The sequence below is a fragment of the Cetorhinus maximus genome, chromosome 20 (assembly GCF_964194155.1).
Source record: "Cetorhinus maximus chromosome 20, sCetMax3.hap1.1, whole genome shotgun sequence".
NCBI lineage: Eukaryota > Metazoa > Chordata > Chondrichthyes > Lamniformes > Cetorhinidae > Cetorhinus > Cetorhinus maximus.
Window position 1 is genome coordinate 19740674 of NC_135898.1, and position 27341 is coordinate 19768014.

General features: G+C 47.1%; 1 protein-coding gene across 1 annotated transcript in view; it reads left to right on the plus strand.

The window, feature by feature from the left end:
• LOC144694751 (phosphatidylinositide phosphatase SAC2-like) overlaps positions 1-20668 on the plus strand; it is a 32254-nt gene extending 11586 nt beyond the window's left edge. The window contains exons 10-17 of the mRNA XM_078565325.1: positions 1078-1145; positions 3097-3221; positions 4325-4402; positions 5876-5996; positions 6598-6726; positions 7319-7436; positions 18419-18620; positions 20596-20668. Of these exons, the coding sequence (XP_078421451.1) occupies positions 1078-1145; positions 3097-3221; positions 4325-4402; positions 5876-5996; positions 6598-6726; positions 7319-7436; positions 18419-18620; positions 20596-20668 (914 nt within the window). The remainder of the gene's footprint in view (positions 1-1077; positions 1146-3096; positions 3222-4324; positions 4403-5875; positions 5997-6597; positions 6727-7318; positions 7437-18418; positions 18621-20595) is intronic.
• The last annotated feature ends 6673 nt before the right edge of the window (positions 20669-27341 follow it).

Consider the following 27341-nt stretch of genomic DNA (forward strand, 5'->3'; position numbering starts at 1 on the left):
GCTGGTCCAACAAGCTTACTCTGCAGCATCACAACAAAACACTTTCTCACTCCCCTCCCCGCCGACCTCCAGTGTCCTCGAAACACATCAGTCGTCCCTGATTTTTTTTAAATTATTCGTTCGCGGGATGTATGCATCGCAGGCTAGGCCGGCATTTATTTCTCATCCCTAATTGCCCCTGTTCAGAGGGCATTTTGAGAGTCGACCACATTGCTGTGGGTCTGGAGTCACATGTAGGCCAGACCGGGAAAAGACGGCAGATTTCCTTCCCTAAAGGACATTACCCAATGTGAGCTTCAGGAGGGATGAACCCTGAGACCTCACAAGAGAGTGTTCATTTAGCCCCTCGAGCCTGCCCCGCCATTTGATAATATCCTGGCCGATCTGATTGTGGCCTCAACTCCACATCCTGCCTAACCTCCCCCCCATCCCCCCAATAACCTTTGACTCCCTTGTCAGTGAACAATCTATCCACCTCTGTCTTAAAAATATTCATTGACCCAGCCTCCACCGCTCTCTGGGGGAGAGAGTTCCAAAGACCCACAACCCTCTGAGAGAAAAAAATTCTCCTCATCTCCGTCTTAAATGGGAGGCCCTTTATTTTGAAACTGCCCCCCCGTGTCCTCGTCTCTCCCACAAGGGGAAACATCCTCTCAGCATCCACCCTGTCAAGTCCCCTCAGGATCTTACATGTTTCAATAAGGTCACTTCTCATTCTCCTGAACTCCAACGGATACAGGCCCAGTCTGTCCAACCTTTCCTCATGAGATAACCGCCTCCTCCCAGAAATCCATCAAATGAACTTTCTCTGAAAGCTCACAATGCATTTACACCCTTTCTTAACTAAGAAGATGAAAACTGCACACAGTATTCGGGATGTGGTCTCACCAACTGTGGCAAAACATCCCTCCTTTACTATTCCATTCCCCTTGCAGTAAATGACAATTTGCCTTCCTCACCACTTGCTTCACCTGCATACTAACTTTTTGTGATTGATATAAAGAGTGTGATCATTATTTTATATGAACAGGAGTAAACATAAACCTGAGAGTTGAATATCTGCTTTCTTCATGACAGGCGATCAAGAAAACCAACTTGCCTTCAAGGCCCACTTTGAGGAGCAGTTCAGGATTTACAACAGAGTGGTTTGTTTCAGTTCCTGGTGACTTCCTCATCCTTTAACCTATTTAATACCCTGCCCTGTTCTATCGGAATTTTCTCCTCCTCCTTTCAGTCCTGAATGTTGATGAGACAGTTCAAACAGAGGGTGAAGGCTCTGAGTGGATTTCTTTGGGAGATGATCAGAAAAGAAAGACTTGTATTTATGTAGCACCTTCGCAACCCCAGGAAGGCCCAAATTGCTTTAAAGCCAATGAAGTACTTTCAAAGTGTAGCTACTGTTGTAGAAAATGCAGCAGCCAATTTGTGCACAGCAAGCTCCCACAGGCAGCAATGTGATACTGCCCAGTGAATCTGTTTCCGAATGTTGATTGAGGGATAAATATTGGCCAGGACACTGGGGAGAACTCCCCTGCTCTTCAAAATAGTGCTAGTGGATCTTTTATGTCCACCTAAGGAAACCTAATGTTTCGGTTTATGTCTTATCCAAGAGATGGTACCTCCAGCAATGCAGCACTCCCTCAGTACTGCACTGGAGTGTCAGCCTAGATATTGTGTGCAAGTCTCTGGAGTGACACTCGAACCCACTATCTAACATGGAAACAAGAGTGTTACCCACAGCTAACACCCAATGTGATCAAGGTCCTAACGTAAGGATCCTGAAGAGTTTGTTTGAGAGACATACAGGAGATAATCAATTGAGGGATAGAGGGAACAAGTTATCTCTTCTCCTTTTGAACTCAGGGCTGTCCCGAAGGCCCAGAATGGTCTCTTCTAGTAGAAGTTATACTCTTCCTAAAATCAAATGAAGAAGAATTCCTCAGAATATTTTCAGAGGTTACTCCTTAAATTCCCTTTACCTCAAATAACGGATTTCTAGATGGCTGCAGTGCACCTAAACGCGAACAGACAATGTGATTCCTGAATTAAAAATGCAAATCCATCTCTCTTTTTCTCCCTCCTCATTGATTCTCTCCCTCTTTTCCTACCCCTCCCCACCCCCTCACCTTTTATGTTGAAGATCATAGCTCCTCATTTTGGCTAGAATCCCACAGGTTGTGATCACTTCCCCAGCACCTCACTCTGGTGCCTTGTCCCCATGGGGACAGGAGTAGGCATTCCCACCCTCCAATGTCATCTGCCATTTAGATGTTCTGTACCTCAAGGCACTTATTCACCTCGGTATTTTAGCCCTTATTTGGCAAAGGTTGATGAATCACAGCTTTTTGAAGGAGAGAGTTGCACATTTCAATCACTTTTCCAGGACTGGTTAATGAGTCACTAATAGAAGCCAGGAAATGCACTTCATCCCATTAGCTAACCTCTCTCTTCCATGTTTGGTCTCTTTGTGTGGCATCTTACGCCCAGACCCAGAGGCAGGAAATCTAATCCTACTCTTGAACTAAGACATTGTATTAACAGAAAATGTGTTTCCCCTTCAATAGTAACTCCAATCTATAAAGCAGAATTCCTATCATTCTGCTTCAGAACTCCCTGGTGCTGCCTCTATTTGAGTCCTTTCATTCTTCTTACAACAACCTTCATCTGGGAATACTGAACAATGATTAATGGGTAGGACCAGTCAGGTTGCCATGGGACCAGAACCAGTAAGAACCAATGGGGGTAGGCTCAGTCGGGTCACCATAGGACCAGAACTAGTAAGAACCAATGGGTTGGCCCAGTTGGGTCGCCATGGAACCAGGACTGCTAAGAACCAATGGGTAGGCCCAGTCGGGTCGCCATGGGAGCAGAACCAGTAAGAGCCAGGCTGCTGAGGATAAAGGAAGAAATTGGAACTTTGTATCTTTAATTTGAGCTTACTGAGAGTTTAGATAGCAAAAGGTGTTTGAGTATAGAATTAGCTTGATCCCAAATCTCACACGGTTCCTGTTTTTTTTGGGGGGCGGGGGCGAATGTGACCCCTGACCCTTGATTCCTAACTGTCTGGTGTTTAAATTGGTTGTGTGTTTACTGTAGGTAATTATCAATCTCGTGGACCAGACAGGCCCGGAGAAGCTGATTGGCGATGCCTACTTGAGGCAGGTTGAGTTTCTCAATGATCCCCGCATCATTTATGTGGCATTTGATTTCCACCATCAATGGTAAGAGTACAGTACAACTGTGCTTAAACTCACTGCCCCCACACACCCCCCCCGCCCCCCAGCTACTCCCCCTCCCTCCCTCCTCACCATTATCCTCTTGTTATGTGACCTTTCTTACTCACTTCTTCTGTTTGATGTTTGGGGGTTAGAGAGGGCTTCCTCTTTGTGCTGTTTCCTGATTGGTGGACCCTCTTGACATCACTGGATGTCAATGTTGAGCAAGTTTCGGCCTGCCATTCCCATTACATCTTAGTGGCCCAAGAAGACATCAAACTTGATCATTCTACACTTAACGTTTCAAGGGTGAAGTTGCGGCTGCTCGTTTCTCGTAACATGCCCTTCCCTCCGAGACAATGTGTACTGACCAGGCGAGCAGGCTTCCAGGCTCCTCCCTGACCTTTGCCAGCCCCGCTCTGTGCTGCAGAATGACCATCACTGATTTATTTCCCATTCATGTTGCAGAGAAGCACTTGGCCCGTGATCACTGCCCATCTGCCTTGGCACAGGGAGAATTAACAATTTATATTGCTGGCATGAGTTGGCATTGGGTGACTCCCAGGCACCTCAGTGTTGGTGCTCAAAGGCCCTTGCAGCAAGGGGTGAATCACCCCTCCACTACCTCTTGACAGTTGAATGGTTCCTGCCCCCAAATATTCTCTCTTCACCACCTGAACAAACTGTGATTCCACCTGTGCCAACAGCTCTTGGCGACAATGGTCAGGTCTTGGTATGTGTGTGCCCATTTGGCAAGTGTCACCAGACTATCCGACTGTCCTCCTGTCAATGTGTTCCGGGTGACCCCAGCTATGGCACTCGCCACCCCGACTGAGACCTGGCACTGAGAGGAGCTGGCGCTTTGAGAAGGGGCATCAGGCTTTCAAATGATGGCAGCCTGTCCGTCACTGAAGTCTGCTGACCAGAGAGAGAGAGCGGAGAGTAACCATTGAGAGAATTCCACACTAACACTTCTCCCACTCCCTGAGTCCATGGTCCAGCGAGAAAGGCTGTGTTGCTCCCCTCCCCTCCTTTGTGAATCGATTTCTGCCCCTCCATTGCCTTCCAGAAGCTGACTGTGGTAACACAGATTGTTCCCTCTCTCCCAGCCATGGCAGGAAATTTGAAAACGTTGAGGTTCTGACCGACGGAATCAGCAACATCATCAATGATCTGAATTGGTTCAGGTAAGCGCCAGCCTTGCGTTATCTTCTTCGGCCTGGGATTCGGGCCTAGCTGCTCGAGGCCTCAAGCCGCATTTCGCAATCTAAGGCGAGATATCTTATCTCGGAGGAGAAATTTCCCCCATTTTTCTCAAACGATTTTTGTTTTGCCAAGGTTTAAAATGTTAGTTTCTCTACCATTAAAGAATCTGAGCCACAAAAATAAGCAGCAAGGGACAAGCAGTGGCTGGTTAGGGAGGGAAAACACTAGGCTTTACTACTGAGTGCAGAGGTCGTGTGGCACAGTGGGCCGTGTCCCTAACTCTGGACCAGAAGCCCTGGGTTCAAGTCCCACGCCAGGACTTGTTGGCCACAGAAGGAGCGTTCTTGACACAGTTGATACTTAACCTGCGATTCCTTCCTCTATTCGAAAGAGAAAAAAAACGTGTGTGAGAAAATTTGCTTTAAAATATAACCTGCTGGCTGTAGGCTCACAATACGAGGACGACATGAATGTGGGAATCATTTGAGAATAGGACTGAGTGCAGCTTTACTTCCTTATATGGGTAAACAGCCTTCCCCTTGCCTTTACTGCCTGGCTTGGATGCAACCACTGGGGGTAGGATGTGTCCCAGCAAGTTCCCTGTCCTGGGTTTTGTCTCTTCCCCCCACCTCCCCGGGATGTTCCTCCTGGCTTCTCACACAAATTTACTTCTCCGGTACCTGGGCTTATGCATGAAAAGTGGGCACTTGTGGTGCTGGAGGAATGATATCGCCCTCGGAAACGTCTCCCCAGCGAGGGTCGGAAGGGGAGGAGAGAAGTAATACGGGGAAGACATGGTGCGGTGTGAGAGCCATCACGCTGACACTCAGACCAGCGCAGTCAGGCCAGCAACAGAATGTTTCTTGGAGCCTGTGCACTGTTGTTGTGGATTGGGTTTTCCTGGGAATTCTACATTGCTCTCCCTCCAAGGCCAGTACATCCTTCCTGAGGTGTGAAACCCTGAAGTGCTCCCAGTAGTGGTCTAACCAGGGCTCAAGTAAGACTCCGGCCCCCCTTGTATTTCTGTTTTTAATGATTTATGTACCTGGGCCTCCACTGTTTCCAGCTTTCCACCATTTACAAAGCCCCCTGCTCTATTCTTTTTAGGCCCACAGTGGATGTCCTCACATTTACTCTCTTGAAATCCATTTGCCATCATCCATTTAATCTTTCATATCTTTGCAATTCTGTGCCTCGAGCAACGCTGCTTATGATGCCATCTATCTTGCTGTCATGACCAAACATGGCTGCCTGGCCCTCTATCCCGTTATCTAAATCGCTAATGGGTGCTGCACATGGATGTGGCCACTGTTGGTGTAACCAGGGCGACCTGAACAGGAAATTGGCCTCCTGCTTTGAGCGCTGCCCTCTGCGCAGTGAACTTGGCGACCTGCCAGTACGCTCTCTGATAGTTCAGGGCGAGCCTTCCTCTATTTTACCACCTTCTTCCACAGGTTGACAAAGAACGTGGTGATGAGCAGGCAGGAAGGTGCACTCCGCGTCAACTGCATGGACTGTCTGGATCGAGCCAATCTCGTGCAAGCCGCCGTGGCCCGGAAAATTCTGGAACAACAAGTAAAGCAGCGCCAACCCTCCTCCCCCTCTTGCCTCCCACTCTGTTAAACCCCCTTGCCCTCTCACCCCCGACCCATGCCCTCTCGCCCACTGTCCCGCACGCCCATCTGAGAGTTTCTTGGAGCCAGCAGCGTGTGAAGTGCTGCTGGCGCACGGAGAGGGATATTCATTTTTTTTTTGGGAAGTGGGGCGTGGGAGCAGCACCCTCAGAAGGAGGGTGCCCATTGATGCAGATCCCCATTTGTACCTGGGGCCTCCAGGGTCACATTGTCTTCCCCTGACAGTCTGCCGCAGAATTTTCAATGGTTCTGTGGTTATTGCCAGAGTCACTATCTCAAAAGCCAGTTCAGACCGAGGAGGACAAAGCTCAGACCTTCCATTCTGTCGCAATGAGCTGAACTTGACCTCTGACCCAAAGATGAAAGTCTGTGAGCTTGTCCGCAGCCCAGATGGAATGCTCAGAGTGCCACGCGGGAGGTAGTTTTTCCTGTTCGCTCTCCAGTGTCCATTGTCCCACAGGAAGCTCACCGAACCGAGCGCGAGTTTCATGGGATGTTTTTTTCTAATCTAGTTCCACCCTTCTGAGCCTCTTCTTTTACAGCTGAGGGTGCTGGGACTTTTGCCCCGACAAAGTGCTCTCCCCCAGGACATTCAAAGAACATTCCAGAAGATCTGGGCAAATAACGGGGATGCCATCAGCAAGCAGTACGCTGGCACGGCTGCCTTGAAGGTAGGAGTTCTCACCTTCCGCAGGGAGTCAGGACAACTGTTAAAATCGCCTCTCCACCCCACCCCTCCTCCCACTTGGCACCAAGTCCTGTCTTTGTATTGACCAGGAGGCCCTGAATCTGGTCCCGGTTTGAGTAAGCTGCTCTCAACTGCTGGAGAGCAGGTAACAAGGAGCTTCAAGAGGCAAAGGGAAAGAAAAGGGTGCCTCCATCTTGATTTGAGTGCACTTAGTGCATAGACTGGATTCAAGAGGTCTGTGATGCCATCTGTAGTCGAGTGGCCTGCCACACCTCTGAGCTAATGCCAGCGACACTACAGGGTGAACCCCTGGGTTCAGGTGGTCACTTGTCACTGGTGTGTCTTGACTTGGCGCGTACGCAGGGGCCAAAGTGCAGCAGCTGCCATTGACATGGGCCAGAGCTAAAAATATAACTGTCCTCTTCACACCTCTCGTTCCTTACAAGACCAACAGGATGTTGGGGGGGGGGGGGCAGAAAGGGAGAGAGAAAGAAAATGAAACAATAGATTTTCACAGAAAGCATCCTTTTATTTCGGTTGAACACTCTTGTCTTTTTGTGGTTGTGTTCTTTTAGAGTGATTTGACTCAATCTGGAGGGAGCAAATTGTCTGCCGTTATGAAAGACAGCTACAGGGCTGCGAACCGCTATTACCTCAATCACTTCAGTCATGCATACAGACAGGTTGTCATTGGTAAGAAATTGGTTGCGACTTCAGGGCTCTCATTAGATGTACCAGGTGGTGTAATGACGCCTACTGTTATGACCCAGCAGTGGGTAAAGGCTGAGCTGTTTAAATCCCAGAGGGAAACTTGAAACAACTGTCACAACCTAAATTTTCAAATGGTATGTCTGAGATGCAGCTCTGAATTCAGGAATAAGGCCTCCGAGCCTCAAGAGGTTTTTTACATAAAACTAAATTAAACACTTATTAATTTAACAGCAAATTAAACACATACACATGTCTACAAATTACTACCATAATAACTTTTAAACAGATCCCCAAATTAATCACTCCCAGGTAAATCTTCACCATGGCAACAATAACCCATAGACTTTAAACAGACATCAGGCAAAGCACTTTTGACCTTTCGAATTCAGAATGAGGTCCCTTTCAATTTGGTTCTCTTGCAGACAGTTGTAGGTTTACAGGCTGGTTAGATGTTAAAAGCCTCTGCCTCACATGCACAAACTCCTTTCGGTTTTCATCTAGCTTTCCGTTTGAATGTAAATTTTCCATTATATTACTAGATTTTTTTAAAATTACCTCTCTTAACAATAATCCTTTCATTCCACCAATTTTATTAGTAATATAAACACATTGCTTGGTGTCTCCCAGATTTCACCCATTCTTTTGATTGGTTTATTTCAACAAATGCAAGTTTACACTTTACCTTCTCCTACTTTTATTTATCTAATTAACCTCTCAAAACTACTATACATCAAAGCAAAAACATAACTACCTGGAAAAACTCAGCAGGTCTGGCAGCATCTGCAGAGAGGAACACAGTTAACGTTTCGAGTCCATATGACTCTTCAACAGAACTAAGGAAAAATAGAAAAGAGCTGAAATATAAGCTGGTTTAAAGGGGGGTGGGACAAGTAGAGCTGGATAGAGGGCCAGTGATAGGTGGAGATAACCAAAAGATGTCATAGTCAAAAGGACAAAGAGGTGTTGAAGCTGGTGATATTATCTAAGGAATGTGATGATAAAGGTACAGATAGCCGTAGTGGGGGTGGGATGGGGGGAAGGGATGGAAATAGGCTAAATGGCAGAGATAAAACAATGGATGGAAATACATTTAAAAATAATGGAAATAGGTGGGAAAAGAAAAATCTATATAAATATTTGGAAAAAAGGGGGATCGGAAAGGGGGTGGGGATGGAGGAGAGAGTTCATGATCTAAAATTGTTGAACTCAATATTCAGTCCGGAAGGCTGTAAAGTACCTAGTCGGAAGATGAGGTGCTGTTCCTCCAGTTTGCGTTGAGCTTCACTGGAACATTGGAGCAAGCCAAGGACGGACATGAGGGCATGAGAGCAGGGTGGAGTGTTGAAATGGCAAGCGACAGGGAGGTCTGGATCATGCTTGCGGTCAGACCGAAGGTGTTCTGTAAAGCGGTCACCCAGTCTGCGTTTGGTCTCTCCAATGCAGAGGAAACCGCATTGGGAGCAACGAATGCAGTAGACTAAATTGAGGGAAGTGCAAGTGAAATGCTGCTTCACTTGAAAGGAGTGTTTGGGCCCTTGGACGGTGAGGAGAGGGGAAGTAAAGGGGCAGGTGTTGCACCTTCTGCGGTTGCATGGGAAGGTGCCGTGGGAGGGGGTTGAGATGTAGGGGGTGATGGAGGAGTAGACCAGGGTGTCCCGGAGGGAACGATCCCTGCTGAATGCCGCCAGGGGGGGTGAAGGGAAGATGTGTTTGGTGGTGGCATCATGCTAGAGTTGGCGGAAATGGTGGAGGATGATCCTTTGAACGTGGAGGCTGGTGGGGTGATAAGTGAGGACAAGGGGGACCCTATCATGGTTCTGGGAGGGAGAGGAAGGTGTGAGGGCGGATGCACGGGAGATGGGCCGGACACAGTTGAGGGCCCTGTCAACCACCATGGTTGGAAAACCTCGGTCAAGAAAGAAGGAAGACATGTCAGAGGAACTGTTTTTGAAAGTTGGCATCATCAGAACAGATGCGATGGAGACGAAGAAACTGAGAGAATGGGATGGAGTCCTTACAGGAAGCGGGGTGTGAGAAGCTGTAGTCGAGGTAGCTATGGGAGTTGGTAGGCTTATAATGAATATTTTCAGTTCGGCGGGTGCGCAGCCAAGTCGGCTGCGTGTCCACCAAACTGTCAAAGGCCTATTAAGGCCATTTAAAAACTAATTAAACCAATGAACTGAGCTGCCTGTCCAACCTTAAGGTTAGACTGGCAGGCAAAGAGCCTAGGCGGCCTTCACATTTTTCATGGAACCTCATCAACGGGCGAGATGAGGTTTCATGAAGTGTTTATAAGTTAAATAAAATTTTTTTTAAAAAATTCCTTGACATGTCCGAGCTCATGTAACACTGTCTTAAAAAATTTTCTCTTCTTTATTCAGCTTTTTAAAACTTAAACGAATCTCCCTGAGGGAGCGCTCAGCACGTCCTGGCAAGCATCACGCTGGGCGGGGCTTAATTGGCCCGCCCATGCAAACTCGATAGCGGGCACTGATCGGGCTCGTGCCCGCCCCCCCAACGGGGGGAGAACTCTCCCCATAGACACACCGTTAGGAATCTAACTTCAAGCACATCAGATAAAGGGACGACAATGAGAAAGGGGACGGGAAATACAGGACTGAAGGTGTTGTATCTGAATGCACGCAGTATACAAAATAAGGTAAATGAGCTTGTGGCGCAGATTGAAATTGGCAGGTATGATGTGGTGGGCATCACGGAGACATGGCTGCAGGGGGATCAGGACTGGGAGCTAAATATCCAAGGATATACATCCTATCGACAAGATAGGCAGGTTAGCAGAGGGGGTGGGGTTGCTTTGTTAGTAAGAAATTAAATTAAATCAATAGCAAGAAATGACGTAGGGTCAGATGATGTAGAATTTTTGTGGGCAGAGTTGAGGAACCGCAAAGGTAAAAAAACCATAATGGGAGTTATGTACAGGCCTCCGAACAGTAGTCAGGATGTGGGGCACAAGATACATCAGGAGATAGAAAAGGTGTGTAAGAACGGCAAGGTTACAGTGATCATGGGGGATTTCAATATGCAGGTAGACTGGGAAAATCAGGTTGGTAGCGGATCCCAAGAAAAGGAATTTGTGGAATGTCTATGAGATGGCTTTTTGGAGCAGCTTGTGGTGGAGCCCACTAGGGAACAGGCAATTCTAGATTTAGTGATGTGTAATGAGGCAGATTTGATAAGGGAGCTTAAGGTGAAGGAACCCTTAGGAGGAAGTGACCATAATATGATAGAATTTACCTTGCAATTTGAGAAGAAAAAGCTGGAATCAGATGTAACGGTATTACAGTTGAATAAAGGCAACTACAGAGGCATGAGGGAGGAGCTGGCCAGAATTGACTGGGAGATGAGCCTAGCAGGAAAGACAGTGGAACAGCAATGGCAGGAGTTTCTGGGAGTAATTTGGGAGACACAGAAACAATTCATCCCTAGGAAGAAGAAGCATACTAAAGGGAGGACGAGGCAACCATGGCTGACAAGGGAAGTCAGGGACAGCATAAAAGCTAAAGAGAAAGCATACAATGTGGCGAAGAGCAGTGGGAAACCAGGAGATTGGGAAGTCTACAAAGAGGACAACTAAAAAAGAAATAAGGAGGGAGAAGATTAAATATGAGGGTAAACTAGCCAGTAATATAAAAGAAGATTGCAAGAGTTTTTTTAGATTTATAAAGAGTAAGAGAGAGGCAAAAGTGGACATTGGGCCGCTGGAAAATGACGCTGGAGAAGTAGTAGTGGGGAACAAAGAAATGTCGGAGGAACTGAATAGGTACTTTGCGTCAGTCTTCACAGTGGAAGACACGAGTGACATCCCCAAAGTTCAAGAGAGTTGGGGGGCAGAGGTGAGTATGGTGGCCATTACCAAGGAGAAGGTGCTAGGAAAACTGAAAGGTCTGAAGGTGGATAAATCACCTGAACCAGATGGATTACACCCCAGAGTTCTGAAGGAGATAGCTGAAGAGATAGTGGAGGCGTTAGTGGTGATCTTTCAGGAATCACTGGAGTCAGGGAGGGTCCCAGAGGACTGGAAAATCACTAATGTAACCCCCCTGTTTAAGAAGGGAGTGAGGCAAAAGACGGGAAATTATACGCCGATTAGCCTGACCTCGGTCGTTGGTAAGATTTTAGAGTCCATTATTAAGGATGAGATTTCAGAATACTTGGAAGTGCGTGGTAAAATCGGGCAAAGTCAACATGGTTTCATCAAGAGGAGGTCATGCCTGACAAATCTGTTAGAATTCTTTGAGGAGGTAACGAGTAGGTTAGACAAAGGAGAGCCAATGGATGTTATCTACTTGGACTTCCAGAAGGCCTTTGACAAGGTGCTGCACAGGAGGCTGCTCAGTAAGATAAGAGGCCATGGTGTTAGAGGCAAGGTACTAGCATGGATAGAAGATTGGCTGTCTGGCAGGAGGCAGAGAGTGGGGATAAGGGGGTCCTTCTCAGGATGGCGGCCAGTGACTAGTGAAGTTCCTCAGGGGCCAGTGTTGGGACCACAACTTTTCACTTTATACATTAATGATCTAGATGAAGGAACTGAGGGCATCCTGGCTAAGTTTGCAGATGATACAAAGATAGGTGGAGGGACAGGTAGTATTGAGGAGGCGGGGAGGCTGCAGAAGGATTTGGACAGGTTAGGAGAATGGACCAAGAAGTGGCAGACGGAATACAACGTGGGGAAGTGTGAGGTCATGCACTTTGGTAGGAAGAATAGAGGCATAGACTATTTTCTAAATGGGGAGAGAATTCAGAAATCTGGAGTGCAAAGGGACTTGGGGGTCCGAGTCCAGGATTCTCTTAAGGTTAACTTGCAGGTTGACGCGGTAGTTAGGAAGGCAAATGCAATGTTGGCATTTATTTCTAGAGGACTAGAATATAAAAGCAGGGATGTGCTGCTGAGGCTTTATAAGGCTCTGGTCAGACCACATTTAGAATATTGTGAGCAATTTTGGGCCCCGTAACTCAGGAAGGATGTTCTGGCCCTGGAGAGGGTCCAGAGGAGGTTCACGAGAATGATCCCAGAATGAAGGGCTTAACATATGAGGAATGTTTGAGGACTCTGGGTCTATACTCGATGGAGTTTAGAAGGATGAGGGGGGAATCTGATTGAAACTTACAGAATACTGAAAGGCCCGGATAGAGTGGACGTGGGGAAGATGTTTCCATTAGTAGGAGAGACTAGGACCCGAGGGCACAGCCTGAGAATAAAGGGAAGACCTTTTAGAACAGAGATGAGGAGAAACTTCTTTAGCCAGAGAGTGGTGAATCTATGGAATTCATTGCCACAGAAGGCTGTGGAGGCCAGGTCATTGAGTGTATTTAAGACCGAGATAGATAGGTTCTTGATTGGTAAGGGAATCAAAGGTTACGGGGAGAAGGCGGGAGAATGGAGTTGAGAAACTTATCAGCCATGATTGAATGGCAGAGCAGACTCGATGGGCTGAATGGCCTAATTTCTGCTCCTATGTCTTATGGTCTTATAGCCCCTACCACGAATCCAATTTAAAAATAATTTCCAATAGCATTATAGACATTAATATTTCTTCATGACACTACTGACCACCCCCCGCCACCACCACAACAAGCTGAGCTCCTGGCTGTGAACCCTATCTTTCAGAAACTCTCTGATTTAGACCCACTTTCCTCTTGGCCACACCAAATTTCTCTGGGCGCATCAGCAATGCAAGGAGTTTCACAACAGCAGCAGAAAGAAAACTTTGGCACCAAACCACACAGAGTTATATCGGGGAAGGGAACCAAAAGCTTAGTGAAAGAAGGAGCGTCTTAAAGAGGCAAAGAGAGAAGGAGTGGTGTAGGATGGGTTAGCCCAGGCAGCTGAAGGCATGGCTGCCAATGGTGGAATGATTAAAATCAGGAATGCTCAAGAGGCCGGAATTGGAGGAGTGCAGGTATCTCGGAGGCTTGTGGGGCTGGAGGAGATTACCGCGATAGGGAAGGGGCAAGGCCATTGAGGAATTTGAGAACAAGGATGAGAATTTTAAAATTGTGGCATTACTTCACTGGAATCTGACATGGGAGTGCAGGAGGGGGATGGGTGAAGGGAACTTGCTGCGAGTTCGGATGCAGGCAGCAGCGCTTTGGATGAGCTCAAGTTTCCGGGTGGCCCTGGGATAGTGAACAGTTCTGGCAGATGAGAGCAGAACCCAATAGCGCTTTGTGTGGCCCAGCCTGATCCGGCAGTGCATGACTCAGCCAGTTGCCCATTAAAGTCTGCGTTGCTTGGACCATAAGGGAGTGGAGGTGAGGCCCACACTGGTGAGTGGACAGGGTGAGAGCGCGCAGTTTTCTTGGGGACCAGGGTGTCAGAGCTGTGGGTGAGGTTGTGGTGATTGAGTGTGTCAGTAGCTGCAGGACTGTCACAGTGGACGGCAGGGTGAAGCCAAGACGATGAAGGTTTTGGAAGTTCAGCTGTCAGCAAATTGGGAGTGATGAGTTTTCCCTCGGCTACGTTCTCTGTGATTCAAGTAACTTGACTCTCACTGCTTCTCTAACAAAGGCAGAGTGACGATGCAGCCTGGAATATGTGGGAGTGCATGCTGAGCAGACATGAAAGGGTTAACACCTGTGATTTCTGCAAAGCGCTGAGCCTGGTGAACAGGAGCTGAGCCCGTGGGAGCGGGTGAGACTGGCGGTGATTGGAGATCAGGAATGTTCCCACCAGTTGTCAAGAACAGTTTAATCATGGAAAATGGTTCATCTTCAAGGACTAAAAACATTCTGGAAGAATTTGTGTTTTAAAAGACACTGCTTTAAAGGGATAATACAGGAAGGATTCTGCATATTATTCCTGGAAAATACACACTTTTAAAAGAAAAGGTAACCTTCTTTATTCGTTCACAGGATGTGGGCATCGCTGGCTAGTCCAGCATTTATTGTCCATCCCTAATTGCCCTTGAGAAGGTGGTGGTGAGCTGTCTTCTTGAACTGCTGCACTCCATGTGGGGTAGGTACATCCACAGTGCTGTTAGGGAGGGAGTTCCAGGATTTTGACGCAGCGACAGTGAAGGAACAACAATATATTTCCAAGTCAGGATGGTGAGTGACTTGGAGGGGAACTTCCAGGTGGTGGTGTTTCCATGTGTCTGCTGCCCTTGCCCTTCTAGATGGTGGTGGTCGTGGGTTTGGAAGGTGCTGTCGAAGAAGCCTTGGCAAATTCCTGCAGCGCACCATGTAGACTCTACACACTGCTGCTATTGTGTGTCACTAGAGGGAGTGAATGCTTGTGACTGGGTTACCAATGAAGTGGGCTGCTTTGTCCTGGATGGTGTTGAGCTCCTCGAGTGCTGTTGGAGCTGCACTCATCCAGGCAAGTGGAGAGTATTCCATCACACTCCTGACTTGCCTTTTGTAGATGGTAAACAGGCTTTGGGGAGTCAGGGGGTGAGTTACTCGCCGCAGGATTCCTAACCTCTGACCTGCTCTTGTAGCCACAGTATTTATATGGCTGGTCCAGTCCAGTTTCTGGTCAATGGTAGCCCCCAGGATGTTGATAATGAGGGATTCAGCGATGGCAATGTCATAGAATGTCTAGGGGTGATGGTTAGATTCTCTCTTGTTGGAGATGTTCATTGCCTGACACTTGTGTGGCGTGAATGTTACTGGCCACTTTTCAGCCCAAGCCTGGATATTGTCCAGGTCTTGCTGCATTTGGACATGGACTGCTTCAGTATCTGAGGAGTCACGAATGGTGCTGAACATTGTGCAATCATCAGCGAACATCCACACTTCTGACCTTATGATGGAAGGAAGGTCACTGATGAAGCAGCCAAAGATGGTTGGGTCTAGGACACTACCCTGAGGAACTCCTGCAGTGATGTCCTGGAACTGAGATGACTGACCAACAACCACAACCATCTTCCTTTGTGCTAGGTATGACTCCAACCAGCAGAGCCACTTGTTAGCATTGTTGATGATCCTCTCCCTGATGATGGAGAGTAGACTGATGGGGCGGTAATTGACCGGGTTGGATTTGTCCTGCTTTTTGTGTATAGGACATATCTGGACAGTTTTCCACATAGCCAGGTAGATGCCAGTGTTGTAGCTGTACTGGAACAGCTTGGCCAGGGGCGCAGCAAGTTCTGGAGCACAAGTCTTCAGTGCAATTGCCGGAATGTTGTCAGGCCCATAGCCTTTGCAGTATCCAGTGCTGTTTCTTGATATCATGTGGAGTGAATTGAACTGGCTGAAGACTGGCATCTGTAATGCTGGGGACCTCCGGAGGAGGCCGAGATGGATCATCCACTCGGCACTTCTGGCTGAAGATTGTAGCAAATATTTCAGCCTTATCTTTTGCACTGATGTGCTGGGCTCCCCCATCATTGAGGGTGGGAATATTTGTGGAGCCTCCTCCAGTGAGTTGTTTAATTGTCCACCACCATTCACAACTGGATGTGGCAGGACTGCAGAGCTTAGATCTGATCCGTTGGTTGTGGGATTGCTTAGTTCTCCCTCTCACTTGCTGCTTATGTTGTTTGGCACGCAAGTAGTCCTGTGCTGACACCTTGTTTTTAGGTATGCCTGGCGCTGCTCTGGGCATGCCCTCCTGCACTCTTCATTGAACCAGAGTTGATCCCCTAGATTGATGGTCATGGTAAAGTGGGTGAGATGCCAGGCCATGAGGTTACACATTGTGTTCGAGTACAATTCTGCTGCTGCTGATTGCCCACAGCGCCTCATGGTTGCCCAGTCTTGAGTTGCTAGATGTGTTTGAAATCTATCCCATTTAGCACGGTGGTAGTTCCATACAACACGATGGAGAATATCCTCAATGTGAAAATGGGACTTTGTCTCCACAATGCCTCTGCGGTGGTCACTCCTACTGATACTGTCATGGACAGATGCATCTGCGGCAGGCAGGCTGGTGAGGATGGTACATGGTAATCAGCAGGAGGTTTCCTTGCCCATGTTTCACCTGATGCCATGAGACTACATGGGGTCCTGAGGACTCCCAGGGGCAACTGGATACCACTGTGCCACCACCTCTGCTGAATCTGTCCTGCTGGTGGAACAGGACATACCCAGGGATGGTGGTGTCTGGGACATTATCTGAAACGTATGACTCCGTGAGGATGACTATGTCAGGCTGTTGCTTGACCAGTCTGTGTGACAGCTCTCCCAATTTTGGCACAAGCCCCCAGATGTTAGTAAGGAGGACTTTCCAGGGTTGACAGAGCTGGCTTTGCTGTTGTTATTTCCAGTGCCCATGTCGATGCCGGGTAGTCCATCTGGTTCAATTCCTTTTAGACTTTTTAACGGTTTGATACAACTGAGTGGCTTGCTAGGCCATTTCAGAGGGCAGTATATGGTCAACCACATTGCTGTGGGTCTGGAGTCACAGGTAGGCCAGACCAGGTAAATACGACAGATTTCCTTCTCTAAAAGGCATTAGTGAACTAGATGGGTTTTTACGACAATCAACAATGGTTTCATGGTCATCATCAGACAGATGTTTATTGAATTTGAATTTCTCTATCTGCTGTGATGGGATTTGAACCTGGGTCCCCAGAACATTACTCTAAGTCTCTGCATTACTAATGCAGTTACAATATCACTATGCCACCATCTCCACTTGAGCTGTTTTAAAGAAATTGGAAACCTCTTGACCCTGGTGGACTGGCTACAAAGGGGGCCACATGGTAGTTTATGGCTCTGAAAAGAAACCATGCCTGGAAAACTGTGTTCAAAAAGTTGGGTTGGTTTTGCTTTGAGAAGAAGGGCCAACTGCTTGTGAAAAGACAACAGCAGCCTTTTTGCAGTCCAGAGCCAACCCACAGCCAGAAGTGAATATAAGATGTCTATGTGCTGGAATAGAGTACCTGCAAGTATTCCTCGAGTCTGCCTGGAAAGCAGTGCAAAAGTCATTGATTGTTTCGCAGATCTGTACTGAGAGAGCAGCCATATAACCCGGAAGCCATTTCAAGGACTCCACCATCTTTCCTTTCCTTTTGAACCATTGACTTTTAACCCTTGGCAGAGTTCCTCTATTTTTATTTTTTTTGTGCATTTGTGCATGTGTGTGTGTCCATGTCCATGTGTGTTTTCTATTTGACTAGACTGGTTTTATAATGAACAAATAAGTTTGTTGTTTATTGAAAGAAGCCTGGTTAAAGTCTTTTTTATTCTGGGTAACAGTAGCGAAGGTTGGGCATTTTGGTGAGTGAATTAAACTTTTAAACTAATGTTGCGACCTGTGGGGCGAGATCAACTGTGCACCCCTCCCATCCTAGCTGGAACAGACTAAAATTCAAAAGTTTGATGCCGTCTCGTGGTCAGTGATAGATCAAGGGTATAGGAGCAATTTCTTAGGCAGAGTAAGGGTAACCTTAGCAATGGACAAGAAATGCTCTTCTTTCCAGTGAGGCCCATATCATCAAGGGAATGAATTTAAACATATTTTTTTCTTTATTCTTTCATGGGATGTGGGTGTCACTGGCAAGGCCAGCATCTGTTGCCCATCCCTAATTGCCCTTGAACTGAGTGGCTTGCTCAGCCATTTCAGAGGGCAGTTAAGAGTCAGCCACATTGCTGTGGGTCTGGAGTCACATGTAGCTTAGACTGGGTAAGGACAGCAGGTTTCCTTCCCTAAAGGGGCATTAGTGAACTAGATGGGCTTTTACAAGAATTGATGGTCACCATTACTGAAACTAGCATCATATTCCAGATTTATTAATTGAATTTAAATCCCACTAGCTGCTGTGGTGGGATTTGAACCTATTCCCCCAGAGTATTAGCCTGAGTCTCTGGATTATTTGTGTAGTGACATTACCACTACACCACAGTCTCCCCGCAAAATGAACAATCTCTTTAAGCAGTACCCAATGTGAAGCACCTTTAGTATTGACTTGATGCCTTGTTCAATAGATGCCTCAGCACCCCCAGGAGAGGAAACCAGGCAGGTTAATAATAACCCATGTTCTTCTGATTGCTCGCAGATCTGATGCATGGGGTTCAAATGACCAAGGATTTGCACTCCCTCGTCGAAGAGGAGAAGCCTGCGAAGGTTTTGCTGAAAAGGGAGCATCAAAGTTGGCAGGAGGAGGAAATTGAAATGTTAAACCAGGCCTGCTGTTTACTCCTGATACCAAGCACTGAGGAGTTCCTGGGAGGCTGGCTCTTCACTGACTGCAGAACAAGGTCTGTCAGCAAACATTCTTCTGAAGGATTTAGCCTTTGGGGCTTTTCATACTTTGGCCCAGAGTGGGAAAGCCCAGGCTTTCCCAAGTGTAGCGGGATTTTCAAATACATGAATCAGTGATTGGAAAATACAGTGTAACACGCATAGTGGCTGTCTGGGAAAACAATAAATGTGAGCTGACAACTTTTAGGTCGTTTGTACATTGTGTTGCATTAAACAAGGTTGTTAGACTGAAAAGTTTGTATTAAGGGTAGCGGGTGTAACACAGCGAGAATGATATAACCTCGATGCTGAGGGTTGAATGTTCAAATTTGGTTGCTTTATCCGCCAAATCTAACTGGGAGTCTGGGCTAGTGGACTATGTTTTACAGATGACTATCCTAACTAAGGCCTAGAGTTGGGTGTGGAATGGATTACTGCAACTAGAAGCAACGTTATGAGGTGTTGGTGTTGGCGGGGTAGATGGGGTAGATGGCGGGATGGATGGCGGGGTAGATGGCGGTAGATGGCGGGATAGATGGCGGGGTAGATGGCGGTAGATGGGGTAGATGGCGGGATGGATGGCGGGGTAGATGGCGGGGTGGATGATGGGGTAGACGGCGGGGTAGACGGCGGGGTAGACGGCGGGGTAGACGGCGGGGTAGACGGCTGGGTAGACGGCGGGGTAGATGGGGTAGACGGCGGGGTAGACGGCGGGGTAGATGGGGTAAATGGCGGGGTAGATGGCGGGGTAGACGGCGGGGTAGATGGCGGGGTGGATGCGGGGTAGACGGCGGGGTAGATGGGGTAGATGGCGGGGTGGATGTGGGGTAGATGGCGAGGTAGATGGCGGGGTAGACGGCGGGGTAGACGGCGGGGTAGACGGCGGGGTAGACGGCGGGGTAGACGGCGGGGTAGACGGTGGGGTAGACGGCGGGGTAGACGACGGGGTAGACGGCGGGGTAGATGGCGGGGTAGACGGTGGGGTAGACGGCGGGGTAGACGGCGGGGTAGACGGCGGGGTACACGGCAGGGTAGACGGCAGGGCAGACGGCGGGGCGGCTGAGCGACCTTGGGTTGAGGCTGAGTTTCACGAGGTGTTGAGCTGAGCAGGAGGAAGGGAAGGAAAATAAACGGAGCAGTCATCAACAAGTACACCTCACCCAACCACATGGCAAAGGCAGTTTAGAGGATAACTGGCCAGAGACAATTGAACAGTTTAATGAATGTTATTGTCGAACTCAGGAGAGAAGTTGGAAAGTGTAGTAGGTGACGGAGCTCAATACGTACTCAAAACATTTCTCTGTCTGCTGTTTTAACCAAACAGCTAGTCCCTACATTTCAATCAAGACAATGGACTGGGAAATATTGGGAATTAAGCTGCTGATCTTGGTAATCATAAATTCTCGGTTCAAATGTATTTGGTGTTAGAAGATTTCAATGCAATGCATCTATCAACAATTTCAGCTCCGTCAAACTTTTTTTAATTCATTCATGGGATGTGGGCTTTGCTGACCAGACAGCATTTATTGCCCATCCCTAATTGCCCCTGAGAAGGTGGTGGTGAGCTGCCTTCTTGAACTGCTGCAGTCCCTGTGGTGTAGGTACACCCACAGTGCTGTTAGGAAGGGAGTTCCAGGATTTTGACCCAGCGACAGTGAAGGAACGGCGATATATTTCCAAGTCAGGATGGTGTGTGGCTTGGAGGGGATATTTATATGGCTGGTCCAGTTCAGTTCTGGTCAATGGTAACCCCCCAGGATGTTGATAGTGGGGGATTCAGCGATGGTAATGCCATTGAATGCCTAGGGGCGATGGTTAGATTCTCTCTTGTTGGAGATGGTCATTGCCTGGTACGACTGTGGTGCAAATGTTATTTGCCACTTGTCAGCCCAAGCCTGGATATTGTCCAGGTCTTGCTGCAGTTGGACATGGACTGCTTCAGTATCTGAGGAAAACTCTTAACTGATGTGTTCTATTTCTTTCTTGATATAGATTGGTGGGTTCATCAGCTCAGGATGTGGATGTGATGTTTCTGCTCTCCAATCACGCCTGCTATTTTGCCTAGTGAGTACCCGAGTGTGAAGCACTGTGTCACACTGATGCACTGCCTGAACGGTGGTGGAAGCAGATTCAGTGGTAACTTTCAGAAGCAAGTTGGATTAATACTTGACAAGAAAAGAGTCGGGGGGAGTGGGGTGAATTGGTGGCTCTGACAAAGGGGCAGCACAGAAACATGGGCCCAATGGCCTTTCTCTGTGCTCACTCATTCTATGATGCTAAATGTGATCCGAAATTTGTTGACTCAATGTATATACTAAAATTTTATTTTGCTTGTTGATGCCTGACCTATTTTGCCTACTTTACAGCATTGACAAAGAATCTGAAATCACCCATTCCAGTCGGATTAGCCTGGAGGATATTGACAAGATTGAGATTGGTAAAAATGCTGCCTTTAACTCTGTCAGTATGTCATTGTTAGAACTGCAACTCTAAATTGTCAAGTGTTGGCCCGGCACATCAGTGTAAAAGACCAGGCTGTGATGTTTCACCCGTCTACAGCCAGAAGTGCCAAGTGGATGATCCATCTCGGCCTCCTCCGGAGGTCCCCAGCATCACAGATGCCAGTCTTCAGCCAATTCGATTCACTCCGCGTGATATCAAAAATGGCTGAGGGCACTGGATACTCAAAAGGCTATGAGTCCTGACAATATTTTTTATTTTATTCATTTATGGGATGTGGGCATTGCTGGCTAAGCTAGCATTTATTGCCCATCCCTAATTGCCCTTGAGAAGGTGGTGGTGAGCTCCTTCTTGAACCGCTGCAGTCCCTGTGGTGTAGGTACACCCACAGTGCAGTTAGGAAGGGAGTTCCAGGATTTTGACCCAACGACAGTGAAGGATCGGCGATATATTTCCAAGTCAGGATGGCGAATGACTTGGAGGGGAACTTCCAGGGGGTGGTGATTCCATCCTTCTGCTGCCCTTGTCCTTCTAGATGGCAGTGGTTGTGGATTTGGAAGGTGCTGTATAAGGAGCCTTGGTGAGTTCCTGCAGTGCATCTTGTATATGGTACACACTGCTGCTACTGTGCAACGGTGGTGGAGGGAATGAATGTTTGTGGATGTGGTGCCAATCAAGCGGTATGCTTTGTCCTAGATGGTGTCAAGCTTCTTGAGTGTTGTTGGAGCTGCACTCATCCAGGCAAGTGGAGAGTATTCCATCACACTCCTGACTTGTGCCTTGTAGATGGTGGACAGGTTTTGGGGAGTCTGGAGGTGAGTTACTTGCTGCAGAATTCCTAGCCTTTAACCTGCTGTTTTAGCCACAGTATTTATATGGCAAGTCCAGAACAATTTCTGGTCAATGGTCACCCCCAGGATGTTGATAGTGGGTTATTTAGCGATGGTAATGCCATTGAATGCCAAGGGACAATGGTTAGATTCCCTCTTCTTGGAGATGGGCATTGCCTGGCACTTGTGTTCACAAATGTTACTTGCCACTTGTCAGCCCAAACCTGGATATTGTCCAGGTCTTGCTGCATTTGGACATGGACTGCAATAGTACTGAAGACATGCTCCAAACTTGCTGTGCCCCTAGCCAAGCTGTTCCAGTACAGGTTCAACACTGGCATCTTACCCGGCTATGTGGAAAATTGCCCAGGTATGTCTTGTACACAAAAAGCGGGACAGATCCAACCCGGCCTATTACCGCCCCATCAGTCTACTCTCCATCACCAGAAAAGTGATCGAAGGGATCATCAACAGTGCTATCAAGCAGTACTTGCTTAGCAATAACCTGCTCAATGATACCCAGTTTGGGTTCCGCCAGGGCTACTCAGCACCTGACCTCATTACAGCCTTGGTTCAAACATGGACAAAAGAGCTGAACTCTTGAGGTGAGGTGAGAGTGACCACCCTCAACATCAAGGCAGCATTTGACCGAGTGTGGCATCAAGGAACCCGAGCAAAACTGGAGTTAATGGGAATTAGGGAGAAAACTCTCCGCTGGCTGGAGTTATGCCCAGCACAAAGGAAGATGGTTGTGGTTGTCGGAGGTCAGTCATCTCAGCTCCAGGACATCACTGCAGGAGTTCCTCAGGGTAGTGACCTCGGCCCAACCATCTTCAGCTGTTTCATTAATGACCATCCATCATCATAAGATCAGAAATGGGGATGTTTGTTGATGATTGCACAGTATTCAGTACCATTTGCGACTCCTCAGTTAATGAAGCAGTCCATGTCCACCTGCAGCAAGACCTGGACAATATCCAGGCTTGGGCTGACAAGTGGTAAGTAACATTTGTGTCATACAAGTGTCAGACAATGACGATCTCTAACAAGACAGAATCTAACTACCTCCCCTTGACATTCAATGGCATTACCATCTCTGAATTGCCCACTATTGATATCCTGGGGGTTACCATTGACCAGAAACTGAACTGGACCAGCCATATAAATGCTGTGGTGACAAGAGCAAGTCAGAGGCTAGGAATCCTGCGATGAGTATCTCACTCATCCTCACTCCCCAAAGCCTACTAACCGTCTACAAGTCACAAGTCAGGAGTGTGATGGAATACTCTCCACTTACCTGGATGGGTGCAGCTCCCTCACCATCCAGGACAAAGCAGCCCCCTTGATTAGCACCACATCCACAAACATTCACTCCTCCACCACTGACGCACAGTAGAACTATCATCTGGAAGAGCAGCGGATAGATGGAATCAGCACCATCTGGAAGTTCCCCTCCAAATCACTCACCATCCTGACTTGGAAATATATCGCCTTTCCTTCAATGTCGCTGGGTCAAAATCCTGGAATTCCCTTCCTAACAGTAGGTGTACCTACAACACATGGACCACAGCAGTTCAAGGAAGCAGCTCCCCACCACCTTCTCAAGGGCATTAGGAATGGGCAATGAATGCTGGTCTTGCCAGCCATGTACACATCCCATGAAATACGATATAAAAACGATGCCTTCCTCTTGTTTATCAATGATTGAATGTACTCAGTGTACCAACAGCAGATCTATTGAATGTACGCAGTTTACCAACAGCAGATTTACAGGATGTACACAGTTTACCAACAGCAGATTTACTGGATGTACTCACATACCAACTGCAGATTTACTAATTGTCTCCGTGTACCAACAGCAGATTTGCAGGATGTGCTCAGTGTACCAACAGCAGATTTACATGATGTACGCAGTATACCAACAGCAGATTTACAGTATGTACGCAGCATACCAGCGGCAGATTTACAGGATGTACGCAGTGTACCAACAGCAGATTTGCTGGATGTACGCAGTGTACCAACAGCAGATTTACAGTATGTACGCAGTGTACCTACAGCAGATTTACATGATGTACGCAGTGTACCAAGAGCAGATTTGCAGGATGTACACAGTGTACCAAAAGCATATTTACTGATTGTCTCAGCGTAACAACAGCAGATTTACTGGATATACGCAGTGTACCAACAGCACATTTACTGGATGTACGCAGTGTACGAACAGCAGATTTACTGGATGTATGCAGTGTACCAACAGCAGATTTACTGGATATACGCAGTGTACCAACAGCAGATTTACTGGATGTATGCAGTGTACCAACAGCAGATTTACTGGATATACGCAGTGTACCAACAGCAGATTTACTGGATGTATGCAGTGAACCAACAGCAGAGTTACTGGATGTATGCAGTGAACCAACAGCAGATTTACTGGATGTATGCAGTGAACCAACAGCAGACTTACTGGATGTATACAGTGTTCCAACAGCAGATTTACTGGATGTATGCAGTGAACCAACAGCAGACTTACTGGATGTATGCAGTGAACCAACAGCAGATTAACTGGATGTATGCAGTGTACCAACAGCAGATATACTGGATGTACGCAGTGTGCCAACAGCACATTTACTGGATGTACGCAGTGTACCAACAGCTTACTTACTGGATGTAGGCAGTGTACCAACAGCAGATTTACTGAATGTACGCAGTGTACAAACAGCAGATTTACTGGATGTATGCAGTGTACAAGATTTACTAGATGTATGCAGTGTACCAACAGCAGATTAACTGGATGTATGCAGTGTACCAACAGCAGATTTACTGGATTTATGCAGTGCACCAACAGCAGATGTACAGGATGTGCTCAGTGTGCCAACAGCAGATTTGCTGATTGTCTCAGTGTACCAACAGCAGATTTACTGGATGTACGCAGTGTACCAACAGCAGATTTGCTGGATGTACGCAGTGTACCAACAGCAGATTTACTGGATGTACTCAGTGTACCAACAGCACACTTCTTGGATGCATGCAGTGTACCAACAGCAGATTTACTGGATGTACGCAGTGTACCAACAGCAGATTTACATGATGTACGCAGTATACCAACAGCAGATTTACAGTATGTACGCAGCATACCAACAGCAGATTTACAGGATGTACGCAGTGTACCAACAGCAGTTTTGCTGGATGTACGCAGTGTACCAACAGCAGATTTACAGTATGTACGCAGTGTACCTACAGCAGATTTACATGATGTACGCAGTGTACCAAGAGCAGATTTGCAGGATGTACACAGTGTACCAAAAGCAGATTTACTGATTGTCTCAGCGTAACAACAGCAGATTTACTGGATATACGCAGTGTACCAACAGCACATTTACTGGATGTACGCAGTGTACGAACAGCAGATTTACTGGATGTATGCAGTGTACCAGCAGCAGATTTACTGGATATACGCAGTGTACCAACAGCAGATTTACTGGATGTATGCCGTGTACCAACAGCAGATTTACTGGATATACGCAGTGTACCAACAGCAGATTTACTGGATGTATGCAGTGAACCAACAGCAGAGTTACTGGATGTATGCAGTGAACCAACAGCAGATTTACTGGATGTATGCAGTGAACCAACAGCAGACTTACTGGATGTATACAGTGTTCCAACAGCAGATTTACTGGATGTATGCAGTGAACCAACAGCAGACTTACTGGATGTATGCAGTGAACCAACAGCAGATTAACTGGATGTATGCAGTGTACCAACAGCAGATATACTGGATGTACGCAGTGTGCCAACAGCACATTTACTGGATGTACGCAGTGTACCAACAGCTTACTTACTGGATGTAGGCAGTGTACCAACAGCAGATTTACTGAATGTACGCAGTGTACAAACAGCAGATTTACTGGATGTATGCAGTGTACAAGATTTACTAGATGTATGCCGTGTACCAACAGCAGATTAACTGGATGTATGCAGCGTACCAACAGCAGATTTACTGGATTTATGCAGTGCGCCAACAGCAGATGTACAGGATGTGCTCAGTGTGCCAACAGCAGATTTGCTGATTGTCTCAGTGTACCAACAGCAGATTTACTGGATGTACGCAGTGTACCAACATCAGATTTGCTGGATGTACGCAGTGTACCAACAGCAGATTTACTGGATGTATGTCGTGTACCAACAGCAGATTAACTGGATGTATGCAGTGTACCAACAGCAGATTTACTGGATTTAGTCAGTGCACCAACAGCAGATTTACTGGATGTATGCAGTGTACCAACAGCAGATTTACTGGATGAGTGCAGTGTACCAACAGCAGATTTACTGGATGTATTAGGTGTACTAACAGCAGATTTACTGGAAGTATGCAGTGTACCAACAGTAGATTTACTGAATGGATGCAGCGTACCAACAGCAGATTAACTGGATGAACGCAGTGTACAAACAGCAGATTTACTGGATGAATGCAGTGTACAAACAGCAGATTTACTGGATGTACGCGGTGTACCAACATCAGATTTACAGGATGTACGCAGTGAATCAACAGCAGATTTACTGGATGTATGCAGTGTACCAACAGCAGATTTACTGGATGTATGCAGTGTACCAACAGCAGATTTACTGGATGTATGCAGTGTACCAACAGCAGATTTTCTGAATGTACGCAGTGTACCAACAGCAGATTTACTGGATGTATGTTGCATAACAACAGCAGATCTACTGGATGTGCACAGTGTGCCAACAGCAGATTTACTGGATGTACGCAGTGTACCAACAGCAGATTCACTGGATTTACGCTGTGAACCAAAAGCAGATTTTCTGGAAGGACGCTGTGTACCAACAGCAGATTTACTGCATGCATGATGAGTACCAATGGCAGGTTTACTGGATGAACGCAGTGTACCAACAGTAGATTTACTGGATGTACGCAGTGTACCAAAAGCAGATTTTCTGGATGTACGCAGTGTACCAACAGCAAATTTACTGGATGTTTGCTGTGTACCAACAGCAGGTCTACTGGATGTACACTGCGTGCCAACAGCAGATTTACTGGATGTACGCAGAGTACCAACAGCAGATTTTCTGGATGTATGCAGTGTACCAACAGCAGATTTAATGGATTTATGCTGTGTACGAACAGCAGATTTACTGGATGTACGCATTGTACCAAGAACAGAATTACTGGATGTACTCAGTGTACCAACAGCAGATTTACTGGATTTGTGCTCTGTACCAACATCATATTTACTGGATGGACTCAGTTTACCAACAGCAGATTTTCGGGATGTACGCAGTGTACCAACAGCAGAATTTCTGGATGTACCCAGTGTACCAACAGCAGATTTTCTGGATGTATGCCGTGTACCAACAGCAGATTTACAGGTTGTACGCTGTGTACCAACAGCAGATTTACTGGTTATCTCAGTGTACCTACAACAGATTTTC